A 16,188-nucleotide genomic window follows, 5' to 3' on the forward strand; every position below is an offset into this window, starting at 1 on the left:
CGACGAGCTCAGAGGTGCGCGCGCCTCCTCCTACGCCACACCCCACCAGTTCCCGCGGCGCTGAAGTGTTTGTTTGTTTGGTTAGCTGGGCCCCCTTTTGCCCGTGCCTTGTACGCTCCACCCTGTCCCCCTCCGTCCGCCCGTCGCGGTCGGCCGTCGCCACTGGGAGCCGTGAGCTACGACCACGAGGCGCCCCGCCCTTGGAGTTCCCGGCCGGCCTAGTCGTGTCTGCCGGGGACGGGGAGGCGCGGGTTTAAATGCCGGCGGAGGCCACTAGCCAGTGGAGCAGCCGGGGCGGGGTTCCCAGTCGAGATTCGCCCTTCGCATGGTGAGTCACTCCGCTTCCTTCCAGCCAGGTCGCGTCGGTCGTAGCTGGACGCGTTGCGCTAATCAGCTAGTAGTACTTAAATTGCTGTATGCAGTTGTTCTAGGGTTTGAGCATGCTTGGTGCGGATCTGGGGTACTCGTCTTTGTTCTCCGGTGGAAGTTTGACCCAGATATCAGTAGATATTCGCTCTCTCTCTCTCAAAAAAAAAAAGATATCAGTAGACATTATGGTTGAAAAATTAACTCCCAGTGAGACCATTGATTATGGTGGGTTCCTGTGTCAAACTTTTAGTGGAAAATTGAGAGCTCCGCAATAGTTCTGGGAAATTTTGTGGTTTTAAACCTGGAAAACTACATCTCTTCTAAGGGAATAATATTCATATACAAATCCTAGGATTTTCTTTTTCTAGAAAACATTAAATGGATTTGATGGTTTCTCAAAATTCGAAATTTTAAGTGGGAAGCTCAGGACTCCACTATGCTAGTTCTTCGAGTTTTTATGAAACTAAATCCAGGAATTTACGTCTCTTCTAAGAAAACCCAGAATTTCATGATACTAATTCCAATATTATTTTTTGAAAAAAAACATTGAGTGGATTTCATGATTTTTCCTGCATTTAAATTTAAGTGGGAAATTGATAATTCTGGACAGTAAATTCAGCAACCGCAAATTAAATTCAGCCTACTCTTGGTCCCCAGAGCCAAAAATCCCTGTCCATTAGTTGCTAATACACTACTACTGATTCTAGAGTACAGACCTACCTACCAAACGGACCCCAGTTCATCAAACCATAAACCCGTACAGAATAGGCCATTAATACCTCCTAGTTCAGAAAATCAGAACTCGTACTTCATTTAGTTAAACATGTTATCGCCTGCCAGATGATGAGATGGACCACATATCAGTCAGAGCCACCAAGTTGAAGCCATACTGAGGAGATGGTGATCCGGAAGCCTGGCCCACGCCACACTACTGTTTTTTTTTCTCGCGGGGACACTGTATTTATAGCTTAACATGTACTTGTGTCATTATAGCTTGATAATCTTGTTGGATACTAGTATGCACCCTTTCCCTTGCTTCAGTATGATAGAATGCTTGGTGATTTTGTTCATAGGCTTTTCTTCTCTTTTGCAGACTGCAGTTGATTTTTTGTTCTCTCGAGGCTTCTGACTTGCACTAGTTAATTAACAACTTCATTCCCTGGTTCCTTCCTGATGGAGGCATCGTCTTGCTTGCGCTACCAAGTCTGGGGTTTTGGTTTGTCCTGGATATGGCTATGTCTTCTTTTACTGCATCTCCTTCAGAACTGCAGCCTGGTGCTCTCAGACTCTCCTTATCTGGTCGGCATGGGGAGCTATGACATAACAGGGCCTGCGGCAGATGTTAACATGATGGGATATGCAAATGCGGAGCAGGTTACATCAGGGATTCACTTCAGGCTAAAGTCACGCGCGTTTATTGTCGCCGAGCCTGATGATGGAAAGCGTGTTGTCTTTGTGAATCTCGACGCTTGTATGGCATCACAGCTTGTGAATATCAAGGTGCTCGAAAGGCTAAAAGCAAGGTAGTAAGAAGCAACTTCTCATGAATTAATTATCAGAAAATCCTGACATGTTTGTTTCAACTCTGAGTGCATATGTGATGTCTCTTTGTAGATCATGCATACAGTTGCAAGGGTCCATCATCCTTTGTGCATTTTCTCTGTTGAAACATTAGTTCATTATGAAGTTATTTTCCTACTTGTACCATGCTTATTCCACTTCTGTTTATTCTCTTGATTATGTTAAGCCATCATTGGCTGCTGGTGTCTTTCTGTATGTTATTTGGCTTATATGATCTGAGTGCTGTCACTTAACGTGCTTAGCCATTTCACAATGCACATACATACTCTGTACAGTGGCACTCAATGGCATAATTTAAAGTTTTATAATCCGCTTGGTCTACTTCATCAATAAGAAAGTAGATTCTGCCTTGCACGCTCATAAAGTTGGGTTGACTTAGCAAGCCTTGATTTGGCAGGTACGGTGATCTTTATAATGAGAATAACGTGGCTATCAGTGGCATCCATACCCATGCTGGGCCTGGAGGTTATCTGCAGTATGTTGTCTATATTATCACATCACTTGGGTTTGTTCGTCAGTCATTCGATGTAATTGTCGATGGCATTGAGCAAAGCATTGTTGAAGCTCATAACAATCTCCGTCCTGGGAAAATCTATCTGAATAAAGGTATGCAACTAGTTGCACTTTGTGGGACTAATGTCTTAACAAACCACCATTTGTACTGATCTCACACGTCTAATTAAAACACATACGTTTGGTAATATTTGTAGCGTCTTCCACCTCGCTCTAAAATGTCATTTAGTTTCAGTTTGGTTTAAATGTTACTTGAAGTCTAGCTGCAAAAAAAATATCTCACTACTACATGTATATAATAATCAATGCAGTGTAAGTTTGGATGTTCAATTCCTCATGCGATGCCTACTTTTTTCTCTCTGTATGGTCTTGTGATGCCGGTTAAATTTAGATTTAATTGCTGCAAAGATTTTGTTATCAACCTCAGACGCTTGATGTTCAGGTGACCTTCTGGATGCTGGTGTGAATCGCAGCCCGAGTGGGTATCTGAATAACCCTGCTGAAGAGAGAAGCAAATATAGATACAATGTTGATAAAGAAATGACCCTTGTTAAGTTTGTAGATGATGAATTCGGTCCAATTGGAAGTTTTAATTGGTTTGCGACTCACGGAACATCAATGAGTCGTACAAATTCTTTGATAAGCGGTGATAACAAAGGAGCAGCTGCACGTTTCATGGAAGACTGGGCTGAACAAAATGGCCTTCCTAAGCAGACAGGTCATGCAAATTCTGTTGAATTTGGATCTTTGCACCTTCCGAGAAGAGTCTCTACAATAATACCAGAACCAGATGAGATAAGTATGTTCCATCCTTCTTGCCTTGTATATCTAGTGTGTCGGAATGAACATGTTAGGTTGTTCCTAAACCTATTATTTTCTCCATTTGCTTTTGTTCAGCTGATGACTTAATGCAATTAGCATCATCCTACAAGGCCACAGGTGGCAGAATATTGGCAAGTTCAAATATCACTAGGCGCATTAGAAACACTCGAGGAAACAATGCCAAGTTTGTTTCCGCATTTTGCCAGTCAAACTGTGGAGATGTTAGTCCAAATGTCTTGGGAGCATTTTGCATAGACACCAACCTTCCTTGTGACTTCAACCACAGCACATGTAATGGGAAGAACGAACTTTGCTATGGACGAGGCCCAAGGTATTCTTCTCGCATAGCAAGTTTTTAACCTTCCATGAGCATCAGCGACAAGTCCTTATAAATGAGGTTTTCAAATATTGCTATCTTGCAGGTATCCTAATGAGTTCGAGAGTACCCGCATAATTGGGAATAGGCAATTTCTGAAGGCTGTAGATCTCTTTAATTCGGCTTCGGAAGAACTACAAGGAAAAATTGACTATCGTCACACTTACTTAGATTTCTCGCAACTCGAAGTTAGTGTTTCTACGAGTACGGGAGGTCAGCAGGTGGTGAAAACATGCCCAGCAGCCATGGGGTTTTCATTTGCTGCTGGAACCACAGATGGCCCTGGAGCTTTTGATTTCAAACAAGGAGACGACAAGGTTTGGTATATCAGTTAAATACTTGCTTCAAATTTGTAGATGACGTGGTATTCATTGATTGTGCACCTTCTATATCAGGGAAACCCTTTCTGGAAATTAGTGGGGGGCATACTAAAGAAACCAGGGAAAGAGCAAGTCAAGTGCCAAGCTCCAAAACCAATATTGCTAGACACTGGTGAAATGAAGGAACCATATGATTGGGCGGTATGATATGCTTTTTTAAGTAATCATAAGCAGGCTTGTTACGCCGCTTTCTCTGAAATGTCTTAATTGCAATTTTACTTAATAGCTCACACCAATGCCACCATCAATAAAGACCAATTGCTGCTGCATCGAATCAGCACTGCATAGGCTGATATATAAGATATAATTTCGTTTATGTAATGAACTTGATATTTTTTTCCCCTGGAGTTTCTTAGTTTTAGAGATTAATGTGTAGCGAAAATTGCTTTTGGAGCTCTGCCTCCATGGAGGCCTCCAAATTCAAAATTCATATTTTTACGTTTCAAAAAATTATGAAAAAAATATACAGATATGCATGAAGGCATAACACACATGTGTGTAAATTTTCAGGGAAAAATACGTTGAAATGAGGGCTGTGCAAAAAAAAAACATCGGGCTTTTTAACACATGATACTATTCATCCTCCCAGGCCATGAATTTCCTAAAAATTTACACACATACACAACATCCTTGTTTACTTGCACAAATTTTTTCAGATTTTTTGAAACCGGAAAGTTTGAATTTTGTTTTTTTCAAAAATTTCGAGCTCCAGTGAGCTCGGTCACCAAAACGACGTTCTCAATGTGTAGGCACTATATATCTGCAAGTTCACTCTTGACGCTGTTTTTTTGGTAGAGGTGATGGGATCAAATGAGTCGTTATTTGTGAACTGCAGGCTATTAAGTGAACCTGTTGTGTGCAAGCTCCACAATATGTTAAATCAGAACCAAAATCTCTAACTAGAAACCAATTTACCGAATTAACACAAATTTTGTTTCCTGTTCTTATTGACTTCTGTAATCTTTTGCAGCCTACGATACTTCCCATTCAGATCATAAGAATTGGTCAGCTGGTTATTTTGTCTGTTCCTGGAGGTATATTCCAGTTCATCAACCCTATTATGTCTGTCCAGTTAGAAGTGCATGCGGGTTTTTCTATCTACCAAGACATGCCATGCTCATGTTATCCAATGTTTCGAGTCTCCGTTCTTTCTCAACAACACCAGCAACATGCATGTCTGCATCATTTTCCCACTTTGCTTGCTAGGCAAGGAAAGAGTAGCCCACTTGAGCAATAGCTCAAGGCGGCAAGGCCAGCAAAGCTAAGTGAAATTTTATATACTCCCTCTGTCCCATATTAGTTGTCGCTCAAAGGAATAGATCTAGCAGTGAAATACGTCGCCGCTGTGAGAATCGAAGGCCCGTTTTTTTGCCCGGGTAAACCAACCCACGGAACGTGTTTTGCCCTTTAGAATTTGGATCGATCGCTACTGTCCAGGACAAGCGAGCCCGGGCAAGTGCCCAGGGTCGCTGGGCCGTGCCTCCGCCTCTGCGTCTAGCTACATCCATTTCAGCGACAACTAATATGGGACGGAGGGAGTAGTAATTATGAGAGACTACTTAGTGGACCACTGGTCCATAACATGACAAAAGGAAGACTTTTCCCATGTTGACGAACTTGCTTTATGTAGCAAGGTTTTTGAGCTCTGCGGAACACCTAATCTTGCCGGGCAGGAGTTAGGTGGGGGGCAATTGCTTGGGTTTCAGAGCTAGCAATCATATGGTCAATACACGGCAGCACTCTAATATTTTTTTGTTATGTTTTGGCACAGAATTCACGACAATGGCCGGCAGGCGGTTACGCGATGCTGTAAAAAATGTACTGATAAGTGGCAGCAATGGTGAATTTAATTCCAACACTCACATTGTTCTTGCGGGGCTGACAAACACATATTCTCAGTATGTTACAACATTCGAAGAATACCAGGTCCAAAGATACGAGGTATGTGAACTTTGCTTCTGTACACCCCCTTAAATAAATTGACGGTGGAGACTAAAACACACCCCTTCAATCAAAATGGGTAATATAGTCCATTAAATATTAAATACTGGAGCGGTTTCATAGAGCTATGACCCTTGATTATGATTATTGTTGCGTGAACTTCGTGAGTGCCTATCTCTAATCAAGTCCATACCAAGAAAACTGAGTTGGCCGGGATCTGCTACAGCAGCCTGCCGGTGGCTGGATTCCACAACAGATTACATCCATCAGTATACTTCTCGTTGTGATGTTTTTCATGTCCTTGCTACCCCTTTTTTTACGGAAAGGAGGGAGTACCCTCAGCCTCCATATCAAGTGAATGCATGTAGTCCATATGCCCCTGCCCCATCTAGATATGTCAGAATATTAGTCATACCTCTTCGATTTGCTTGCAAGCCTGCAGTAGATTTAAGTGTCATTAGTTGAAGATGTCAGAACTTGTTTTAGAAACTCTCCACAATTATACCAGTTTGGCTTTTATAAATGTTTTGGTGCTAAAATCTGACATTTCTGAACCTGAATTTCCAGTGATTGCTCCATCAAACTTTTGAAATAGATCCACCCACATTATGTACAAATGCATGAATAATTCGTTGGAGTGAATATGTGTTTTGCAGGGTGCATCAACTTTGTACGGTCCGCACACCTTGAGTGCATACATTCAAGAGTTTCAGAAACTTGCCACAGCTATGGTTGCAAACAAGGAGATCCCAGCAACAAACATCCTACCTCCTGACATGTTGGACAAACAAATCGGACTGCTGCCAGGCGTCATTCTCGACTCGACTCCTCCTGGTGTTCACTTTGGGGATGTCAGCTCTGACGTCGCAGCAAACTCAGACTTCCTGAAGGGCAGTACCGTGAATGCTACGTTCCATTCGGCCTGTCCAAGGAATGATCTTCTAACCAACGGTACCTTCGCGCTCGTTGAGAGGCTGAATGGCGACAACTGGATTCCTGTCTACGATGACGACGATTGGTCTTTGCGATTCAAGTGGTCGAGGCCTTCGAAACTCAGTCCGGAGAGCTTTGCGACGCTGGAGTGGACCATTCCTGAAGATGCTGCCCCTGGTGTTTATAGGCTGCGGCATTTCGGTGCCTCCAAGCCGCTGATAGGGTCGATCGAGCATTTTACAGGCACCTCTCGAGCGTTTGCAGTGCGTTAAGCAATACGCAACTTGTGACGATGTCCGAGAACTGCTGCTCTTTATGCTTTTGTTACAAGCAAATATATTGCGCGTACATTAGGGAAAATACATCCCACTATCGGGTGCATGTTCATATTATACTATCATGTAGACATATCCAGTGTTTTGCAATAGCGCAGGCCGTTTCAGGATATTGTATGTACGTCGTGGATTCACTCACGCATTACTTGCTGTCTGTTGGTAAAGCCCATCTCTGTGTACCTTATTCCTCAAGAACTGAGTTAACAGTGGATTGGGAAAATTTGGACTCCATTTGTTCCCCTTTGAGAGACTGTATAGTTCAGATTGTACCATCATGCAGATTGGATGTACTCCCTCCGTTCCTAAATACTTGTCTTTCTAGGCATTTCAACAAGTGACTACATACGGAGCAAAATGAGTGAATCTACACTCTAAAATATGTCTACATACATCCGTATGTAGTAGTCATTTGAAATGTCTAGAAAGACAAGTATTTAGGAACGGAGGGAGTACATGTCAAGGCTGAGATGCATGCAGATTGGATGCCATGTTGCATGGACATATAATTAATCCATGGTTGACCAATGTTCGGTTTACCGCCTTTGAGTGCTGGCTACGTGATCAGATGGCAAATTTTCTGGCATGATTGACTGACATAATTCATGAGAAATGGAAAATGGCAGTTCACAGCCTGGCACTAGTGTAGCATTTTCAAGCACAAGGCTGCAAAAGCAGCAAGAGTAGCATTTCAAACACAAGGCTGCAAAAGCAGCAAGAGTATCTGTGATGTGGTAATATCTTGTATCGGAATGTGAACCGTGTTGTCAAGTCCCTTTTTATCAATTTTGATGACAAGTATTTTCGGACGGAGGGAGTATATAGCTAGATAAAGAGAATTTCCGCCACTCGTGTTTGCTCATCTTTTGGCTCCCTCTAGTATTTTAGACTGTTCAGTAGACTGATTTCACGTCTGTGAATCGCAAGTCCTGAACGCAATCTTGAGGGAAGTATTTATACAAGGGATGTCAATGAACTCGTCACCCTTCTTCATGCATTTGACATCTGTTACTCATTTCACGCAGTTTTAACCATTCTTCGCAAGCGGAACAAATACCATTTTTAAGACGCCGTTTGGATAATTTTTTTAGTATATGCATCTTACCGCCGTCGATTTGGTCGCCGGAGGACAAATCTCGAGCCCCTCCACTGTCTGCCTCGGGCCTCGCCGGCGACGAGCCGCGGGTCAACTCCGATGAGTTTGACCCCAGTTGACTAGGTTTGACTTCATCATGTGTCGCTGACGTGTGGGCCCAGCCTCTAGGATAGTTAGGTTAATTAGTTAATTAGCACTAACAGCCCCTGTTAGCCACATGTCACACTGACACGCGGGTCCCACTGTTCATGTTTGACCTGGACTGCCCAGTTGACTTGCTGACGTCACCGTGATGTAATGCTGACATGGTAATTTTTTTTGGAGTTTAAAATAAATCAGTAATGATTTACTTATTTCAGAAAATGCCTAAAACTTTGAAAAATCATAGAAATTCTACCGTAGCTCAGAATGAAATAATTTATGTATGAAAAATGATCAGAAAAATCCAATCTTTCCATTTGTACCATTGACATTTAAATAATCACATATGGAGTTTGAATTTGAACCTTTGGTTCAAACCATCTTCATTTAATCTGGTTGCTAGTTGCATTAGCTCAATCAACATCATATTGCCATGTCACATTCATGCATCATATTGTTGCATTGCATTGATTGTGCTCCCTCTTGTTTGCCGGTATTTGTCCCCTCTCAGTAGACGTTGTTTCGGCGATGTGATCGATGACACCGATGAAGAGGTATATCATCTTCACCGGTAGTAGGAAAATCCAACTACGATTGCAGAAAAATCGCCGTCGCCGCCGTTGCGAGGTCGCAGCTCCGCCTTGATGGATGTAGTAAAAACCTTCGGCGGTAGTAGCAAAAACCTACTATGGTTGCAGCAAATCGCCATTGCCGCCGTCGCGAGGTCGCATCTCCGCCTTGATCGCTGTAGCAAAAAACTTCGCAGGCAGTAGCAAAATCTAACTACGGTTGCAACTTCCCCTTGTTGTGCAGTGCCATTGAAGCTTTCCTATATCTATGGTCTTTTTTCAACGGCTATTTTAAGCTGTCCTAGGTGATGGTTGCAACACTTGTATACGTGTGTGGATTTGCCTGCAGCCATGGCATTGCATACCCCTGTGGCCACCTTCGGTCACCGTCGTCAGGCGCATCCCGGCCGCCATGGTGCAGCGCGTGGTCACCGCCATGGGAGGCCCGGCCGCCGGAGATGGAGCTCGTGGTGGCCCAGTTACAACACGCGGGGGGTGGGGGGTGGGGAGGAGATGCGCGCACGTGAAGAAAATACGGCTGGAGCGGTCGCGCGGGGCCACTGTGTATGCTCGTCTTGCGCATTGGGCCAGTGTGGCGTGCTTTCGGCCGGCGCACCGAACACAAACATTTCCCTTTGACAAATAGGGCAGTTTCCTCGAGACCCCAGCCCACACGCGAGACAGAGCCGCCGCTCGTTCGTTCTTTCCTCCCTTCTTGTCATATCTTGTGACCAGCCGCTAGAACCGCCTTGCCCCGCCGTCCGTCGCCCCTGCTGCTCCGCCGCGTTTCCTCCCCATCTGCCGCCCTCCGTTGCTGCCCCAAGGTAAGGCAAGCTTCTCCCCTTTCGTTTCCATGGATTTCGCGTCGTTCCTCTTGTACGTTGTTTAAATCGTCGAAACCCTAGGTACCGAGGGAGATTGACATGGGGATTTGAGTGGGAGAGGTTGGATCTACAAAGGGGTGTGTGGATCTGAAAAAGGTGAGAAAATATTTTGTGGCTGGGACATAAGGGGAGGTGATACATATGTTTATTCTCATTTTATGTACTAAAAAAATTGTTAAACATGGCAGCAAGAGCGGCGGCGGAGTGGTCGTTCCGATTCCTATGTTCCCTAGATCCGAACGTCAGATGCCGCCGGCGGCGGCGGCGGCGGACTGGTCGGGCGTCCACCAAGACATCCTCAGCCGCATCTTCCTCTCGCTCGCATGCATCGGCGACCGGGTCAGGGTCTCCGCCGTCAACCAGCACTGGCGCGGCGTGGCGCTGCAAAACCCGCCGCCGCTCCCCTGGCTCCTCACGCCCTCCACCGCCGGGACCTCCTGCCACCGGATCTTCGGCGGGTTCGCCGACCCGCAGCCGCCCCTCGCCGGCGCCGTCCGCGGGGCGCGTTTCTGCGGCTCCTCTCCGGGCGGCTGGTCCGTGGTCGTGCTCCACCAGTGGCACGGCCACGCCCTGCTCAACCTCCGCTCCGGCGAGCGCGTCCCCCTCCCGGACCACGTGCGCGTCCCCCTGAGCCACGGGCGCACCCCGCCGAACTCCAACTTCCTCAGGTGCCCCATAATGATCCGCGCCGCCGCCATGTCCGCCGCGCCGCCGTCGGCTGCCTGCGTCGTCGCTGCCCTGACCACAGGCCAGACCACCATGGCGTTCTGGCGCCCGGGCATGGACTGCTGGTCGCCGGCGCCGCGGGGGGCTCCGTATGACGCCCAAGACCTGACGTACCACGACGGATGCTTCTGGGCCGTCGGCCCCTGGGAGCAGCTCTTCTGTTACAGGCCAGAGATTGCCGGCGCAGACGGTGCGCTTACTGTTCAACATCTTGTCTACGACTGCTGTGCCGACGGGATGACCCTGGCAGCGCCCGGGGTGATCGTCTCCCGCTACCTCCTGCCTGCCGCCTCCGGCGAAGATTTGCTAATGGTGAAGAGGTTCGTCGATCCGGCGAGAGGCGGCACTAGGCGGTTCGAGGTCTTCAGGCTAGAGAAGCAACTTGGCAGAACCTCCTGGCGCTTCTACAAGATGGAGGGGCAGGTGCTCTTCGTCGGCCGGAGCTGCTCCAAGGCCTTCGACACAGGGCGGAGCGGCAAGCCGGGCTACATCTACTTCCTCGACGATGTCTACGGTGGCCGTCCGATGAGCGTCCTCCAGCAGAACGAGTATCCCTGCACCGACACGGGCGGCTGGAGTTGCTCCCCTGACGATGAGGAAATCAAGCGCTGCCTGCCATGGGCGCATCCCTCGGACTGCTCACCGTCCATTTGGTACCTCCATTGATCTACCAGGAGTTGGTTTATAGGTTTCGATCTCATCATATTTCCCTAATTTTATTTAGAGTCTTTGTTGCACATCGAACATATGCCGTGCTCCCGGTCAGTGTCTCGGTTTGTTGTCTTCGCCGTTGTTGTGGTCGTTGTCGCTCTTGTTGTAATATGGCTATGGGAAACTGGAGTTTGTTGTATGTACTCTACTTAATCGGAAGATTGTTGTGAAACTCATTTCATCAATGAAACTCTGAACTCTTCAGACTACTACCTGTCTATACATGCTGTTTGGTATATATATGCTTCTCCCTTAATTCTGGCTCCTAGCTAGTATTTCACTTATGTAAGATATTCTGCCGTGAATTCAACTTGAGATTTGAGATTCATATAAAGTGCTGAAATAATATTTTGAAGTATTAGATGATGCTACGGAATATGTTATGTGTGTTCAGGTATACAGCAACTAGCACCCATTGTATGTTGTCTCTAGGTGACCCTTGATCACTTCTTGGTATGTTTCCAAGTCATTGCTCAGCTGAATGTTTGGTTTGTGTACGGAATATATTTATTACTCTCTTCATCTCTTGCTATATTCTCAGGGGGGAAAATGACTTGCAATACTAATCAGGTGACCTCAGCTCAGTGGAAATGGTTGCAAGATGCATCTTACACCGACTTTGTTCACTTATTCCAATATATACTCTCTTTCGACAATACAAGAGCATGAATTGGACTCACAACCAGTGTAAGAAAACTCACTTTCTACAATACAAGAGCATGAATTGGCCACACAATTGGAATAAAAAAAACACTTTCTACAATACTTGCTTCAGAATCTTAGATGACGTGGTAATCACTGACTGCGCACCTTCTCTTCTCAGGGAAACCCTTTTTGGAGATTAGTGAGGGACATATTAAAGACATCAGGGAAAGAGCAAGTTCAGCATTGCTCTTTTCAGTAATCAGGGACATACTAAAGACATCAGGGAAAGCTCCAAAACTAATATTGCTAGACGCTGATGAAATGAAGGAACCATATGATTTGGGCGGTATGATATGTTTTCTTCAGTAATAAAAAAAAAAAAATGAAACTCCATGGGCACTAGCACCCACGGTTTTCTTGATATAGAAGAAGCATCCCTCATGAGAATTCCAGAAATTCGTCCCCGACGTGGATGTTTTCTTCAGTAATAATAAGCAGGCGTGTTACGTCGTATTCTCTGGAATGTCTGAATTGTGATTTCACTTAATAGCTGACACCAATGCCACCAGCAATAAGCACCAAATGCTGCTGCATCAAATCAGCATTGTATGGGCTGATATATAAAGTATAACCCCGTGTAATATTAACGAATTTCGCATTCCTTGCTTTTTCTGTAACGAACTTGATTTCTTCCCATGGGAGTTTCTTAGCCTTTTAGCTTAATGCGTAGCCACTATTTATGTGCACATGTCCACTCTCAACGCTGTTTTTGTGGTAGAGGTGATGGGATCAAATGAGTCGCCATTTGTGAACTGCGGGCCACCTGTTGCATGTAAGCTCCACAATATGTCGAATCAGAACCAAGATCTCTAACTAGAAACCAATTTACTGAATTAAAACCATTTTTGTTTACTGGTGTTGTCTTTTGCAGCCTGTGATACTTCCAATTCAGATCATAAGAATCAGTCAGCTGGTCATCCTGAGTGTTCCTGCAGGTATATCCCAATTCGTCAATCCTAGGATGGCGGTTTTTCTCTCTCTCGAGATGTGCTACAGCATGCCATGCTCCTGTTATCCAATGTTTGAGCTGGCAAGCATGTGCTCAGAAACAATAAGCGCCAGTACTCTTCAATTATTTTTGTGTGTGTTATGTTTTGTCACAGAATTGAGCAATGATGTTGATTTTTACTGATCAGTGGCAGCAATGGTGAATTTAATACCAACATTCATGTTGTTCTTGCAAGGCTTACAAACACATATTAGTACTCCCTCCGTCCCATAATGTAAGACGTTTTTTGACACTATACTAGAGTAAAAAAACGAGGGAGTATGTTACAACATTCGGAGAATACCAGGTTCAAAAATATGAGGTATGGCAGTATGGGAGCTTTGCTTTGGTATACCCCCTTATTTTTAAAATAAATAAATAAGTGAAGTACTCTTGGCCTCTGCATCAAGTGAACGCACGTAGTCCATATGTCCCTGAAGGGCAGTACCGTGAATGCTATGTTCTGTTCGGCCTGTCCAAGGTGCGACCTTCTGACTAACGGTACCTTCGCGCTTGTTGAGAGGCTAAACGGTAATGATTGGATCCCTGTCTATGACGATGACGATTGGTCCTTGCGATTCAAGTGGTCGAGGCCTTCGAAATTCAGTCTAGAGAGTTTTGCGACACCAAAGTGGACCATTCCTGAAGATGCTGCCTCTGGTGTTTATAGGCTGAGGCATTTTGGTGCCTCCAAGCCGCTGATATGGTCGATCAAGCATTTTACAGGTAGCTCTCGCGCGTTTGCAGTAGTTAAGCAATTCACAACTTGCGACGATGTCGTATGAAACTGCTGCTCTTAATGCTTTTGTTACAAGGAAATATATGGCGTGTACATTAGGGAAAATACATCTCACTATCGCGTGCATGTTCATACCCCCTCCGTTCCAAAATAGATGACCCAACTTTGTGGTCATCTATTTTGGAACGGAGGGAGTATTATACTATCATGTGGATATATTCAGTGTTTTGCAATAGCGGACATAAATTATCCATGGTTGACCACTGTTCTCATCATGCGAGGTTTACCGCCTTTAAGCATTTTTTAAGTTGTGGATGATAAGTTGCATAGATAGTCATCCTACATGCCAACATTGTATTGAAGTGAAGGAGAGTCATTAGAATATGAAACTTGAGCGACAAATCAAGCAAACCCTTATAACTGGACCTACAAAATCTGGACCTCACAAGCATGTTGAACTTATCCCTGAACTAAATAGACATTATTCATCTAAGTTGCATATAAAATCACCATAGAAAAATTAAGAGAACTAGTAAACCCATAGCATCAACTTGTTGGCAGGATTTACCTTACGAACAAAATTTTGATGTCAGGACATGAATTTATGAAACAAACAACTGCAAATGCTAGGTTTACTCACCATGAAATCCCGAATAGAAAACAGTATCAAAACCTGAACAGAAAAAATCATAGCTGGCTTCAGGATTTAGCTTGCCACCGTACTCTGACGTCGAAGCCTACTCGTGTGCTCCGCCCACCATATAACCACACGCAGCTGTGTTGAGGCCGGCCGGCGCTTGCTGATGCCACCCGTCGAGCCGGCCGCAGGCTCCCAATTAGCTTCTAAACCTTTGGGTAAAAGGAAACGGTCTTAGAAATTGTCCATGTATTTGTATGAGCACACAACTAGTAAAGACTCCTTAATCTGAATCGGGTTATTCATTCTCTGTAAATGGCTTAACAAACTCCAAAATACAACACTCGCCTTGTCCTGTTCTTATGCAACTAAGCCAATTAATGTTTGCTAACAGGAAAAATTGTTGTGCCTTGTACAGAATCTTTGATTTGTTGCAACTTCAGGTAACTGCATAGTCCAGCTAGCAGCAGCTATGCTTGATTGTACAATCTTCGAACCAAACTAATTTCCTGGCACGCATGACCATCCTCCTGAAGTGACTGATGCAACCAACTTTGATATAACAAACTGAAGAGCAGTCAAACCCCAATCCTAACCAATCAGAACAATAATGTTCTCGCCGGCGCACCATTCCCTCGTCTGCAAGTCCCTTGCATACATATTCTTCTGCTCCTAGATTCTTGGCAGGATTCCAATTCCTCGTTTGCCTAGTAAATTCATAAAACATAGAGTTAGCATCATCGATAAAATTTCATCTTAAGAATAGCACAGAACAAAAAACCTCGTAAAGTGAATATTCTTTAATTGAAGAAATATTGCTTGTATGTATATATGTGGAAATTTCAATTACTCGGTACAGGTTGATTCTTTATGTACATCATTACTAACATCCAATTAAGAGAATTAACACAAAATTAAGAGAATCAACCTGTACCTAGCTGAAAGTGCTAATTCTCTGTAATTTTGTGTTACTAACATCCAATTAAGTGCTAATTCTTTATGTATCCGTGGGAGTGGGCAACCGAGTCGACCTAAAATTACATCGGCTAAAGTTTCGCTCGGTCATTCTTCACCCGGGGTCACTAATAGACTTTCTATAGGGTCGCGCTATTTGGCCTTCCTGATATTTTATTTAGATAAAGCTACTCAGGTAATCTTACAATAGCGAGGCATTCCTGATTTTCTTTTAGATATAAGTCTGTCTTCCTTAGTTCATGTAAACTGACACAAATAAAATTTGGAGCCACCTAGAATATGGACACAAAGGATCTTGGCCGCTCATGTAAGAAAATGGTAACCAAAGCGCACGAAAAATAGGACTTGCGAAGTGGCAAAATGAAAGAAGACTTGTAGGAACACCGCCCACTAATTGAACCAGCCAATCAGACATGTAAAAGATTGAGACCCGCTGTGAGAATTTGAGAGCTCACATAAGAAGAATATTTGTAACACACGGTAAAATAATGAACTTTATCAACACAATTATTTTATGTACCAACACATAAGGCATTTGTACAATAATTAGGACGACCGATGTCTTGGCACCAGTAACATTAGAATTCATTTTTATCATGATGCTTTACAATTGTAAAAAAAATCATGATGCTTTATATGAAGAAGATGGAAGAACAAACAGATTCGGAAACCAAATCACTATGATTCATTTGTTTCTTCCAAGAAAGTACTTCCACTGACCACTTGGCTTTGTTATCCATGGGCTTTTAGCTATTGTGTCCCAAGAACAT

General features: G+C 44.4%; 2 protein-coding genes across 2 annotated transcripts; both read left to right on the top strand.

The window, feature by feature from the left end:
• Positions 1–12: 12 nt before the first annotated feature.
• Positions 13–7,481, top strand: LOC119307053 (neutral ceramidase-like). Its single transcript, XM_037583137.1, has 10 exons — positions 13–328; positions 1,463–1,892; positions 2,348–2,556; positions 2,906–3,262; positions 3,361–3,616; positions 3,708–3,978; positions 4,057–4,182; positions 5,012–5,075; positions 5,813–5,982; positions 6,639–7,481. The coding sequence occupies exons 2-10, from the start codon at positions 1,543–1,545 to the stop codon at positions 7,185–7,187; spliced, it is 2,352 nt and encodes a 783-aa protein (XP_037439034.1). The 5' UTR covers positions 13–328; positions 1,463–1,542; the 3' UTR covers positions 7,188–7,481.
• A 2,296-nt stretch (positions 7,482–9,777) lies between these two features.
• Positions 9,778–11,583, top strand: LOC119307054. The gene is made up of 3 exons (XM_037583139.1): positions 9,778–9,877; positions 9,959–10,033; positions 10,126–11,583. Exon 3 carries the CDS (start codon positions 10,160–10,162, stop codon positions 11,327–11,329), a length of 1,170 nt encoding a protein of 389 aa, XP_037439036.1. The 5' UTR covers positions 9,778–9,877; positions 9,959–10,033; positions 10,126–10,159; the 3' UTR covers positions 11,330–11,583.
• The last annotated feature ends 4,605 nt before the right edge of the window (positions 11,584–16,188 follow it).

Source organism: Triticum dicoccoides, chromosome 5B (assembly GCF_002162155.2).
Source record: "Triticum dicoccoides isolate Atlit2015 ecotype Zavitan chromosome 5B, WEW_v2.0, whole genome shotgun sequence".
NCBI classification, from domain to species: Eukaryota; Viridiplantae; Streptophyta; class Magnoliopsida; order Poales; family Poaceae; genus Triticum; species Triticum dicoccoides.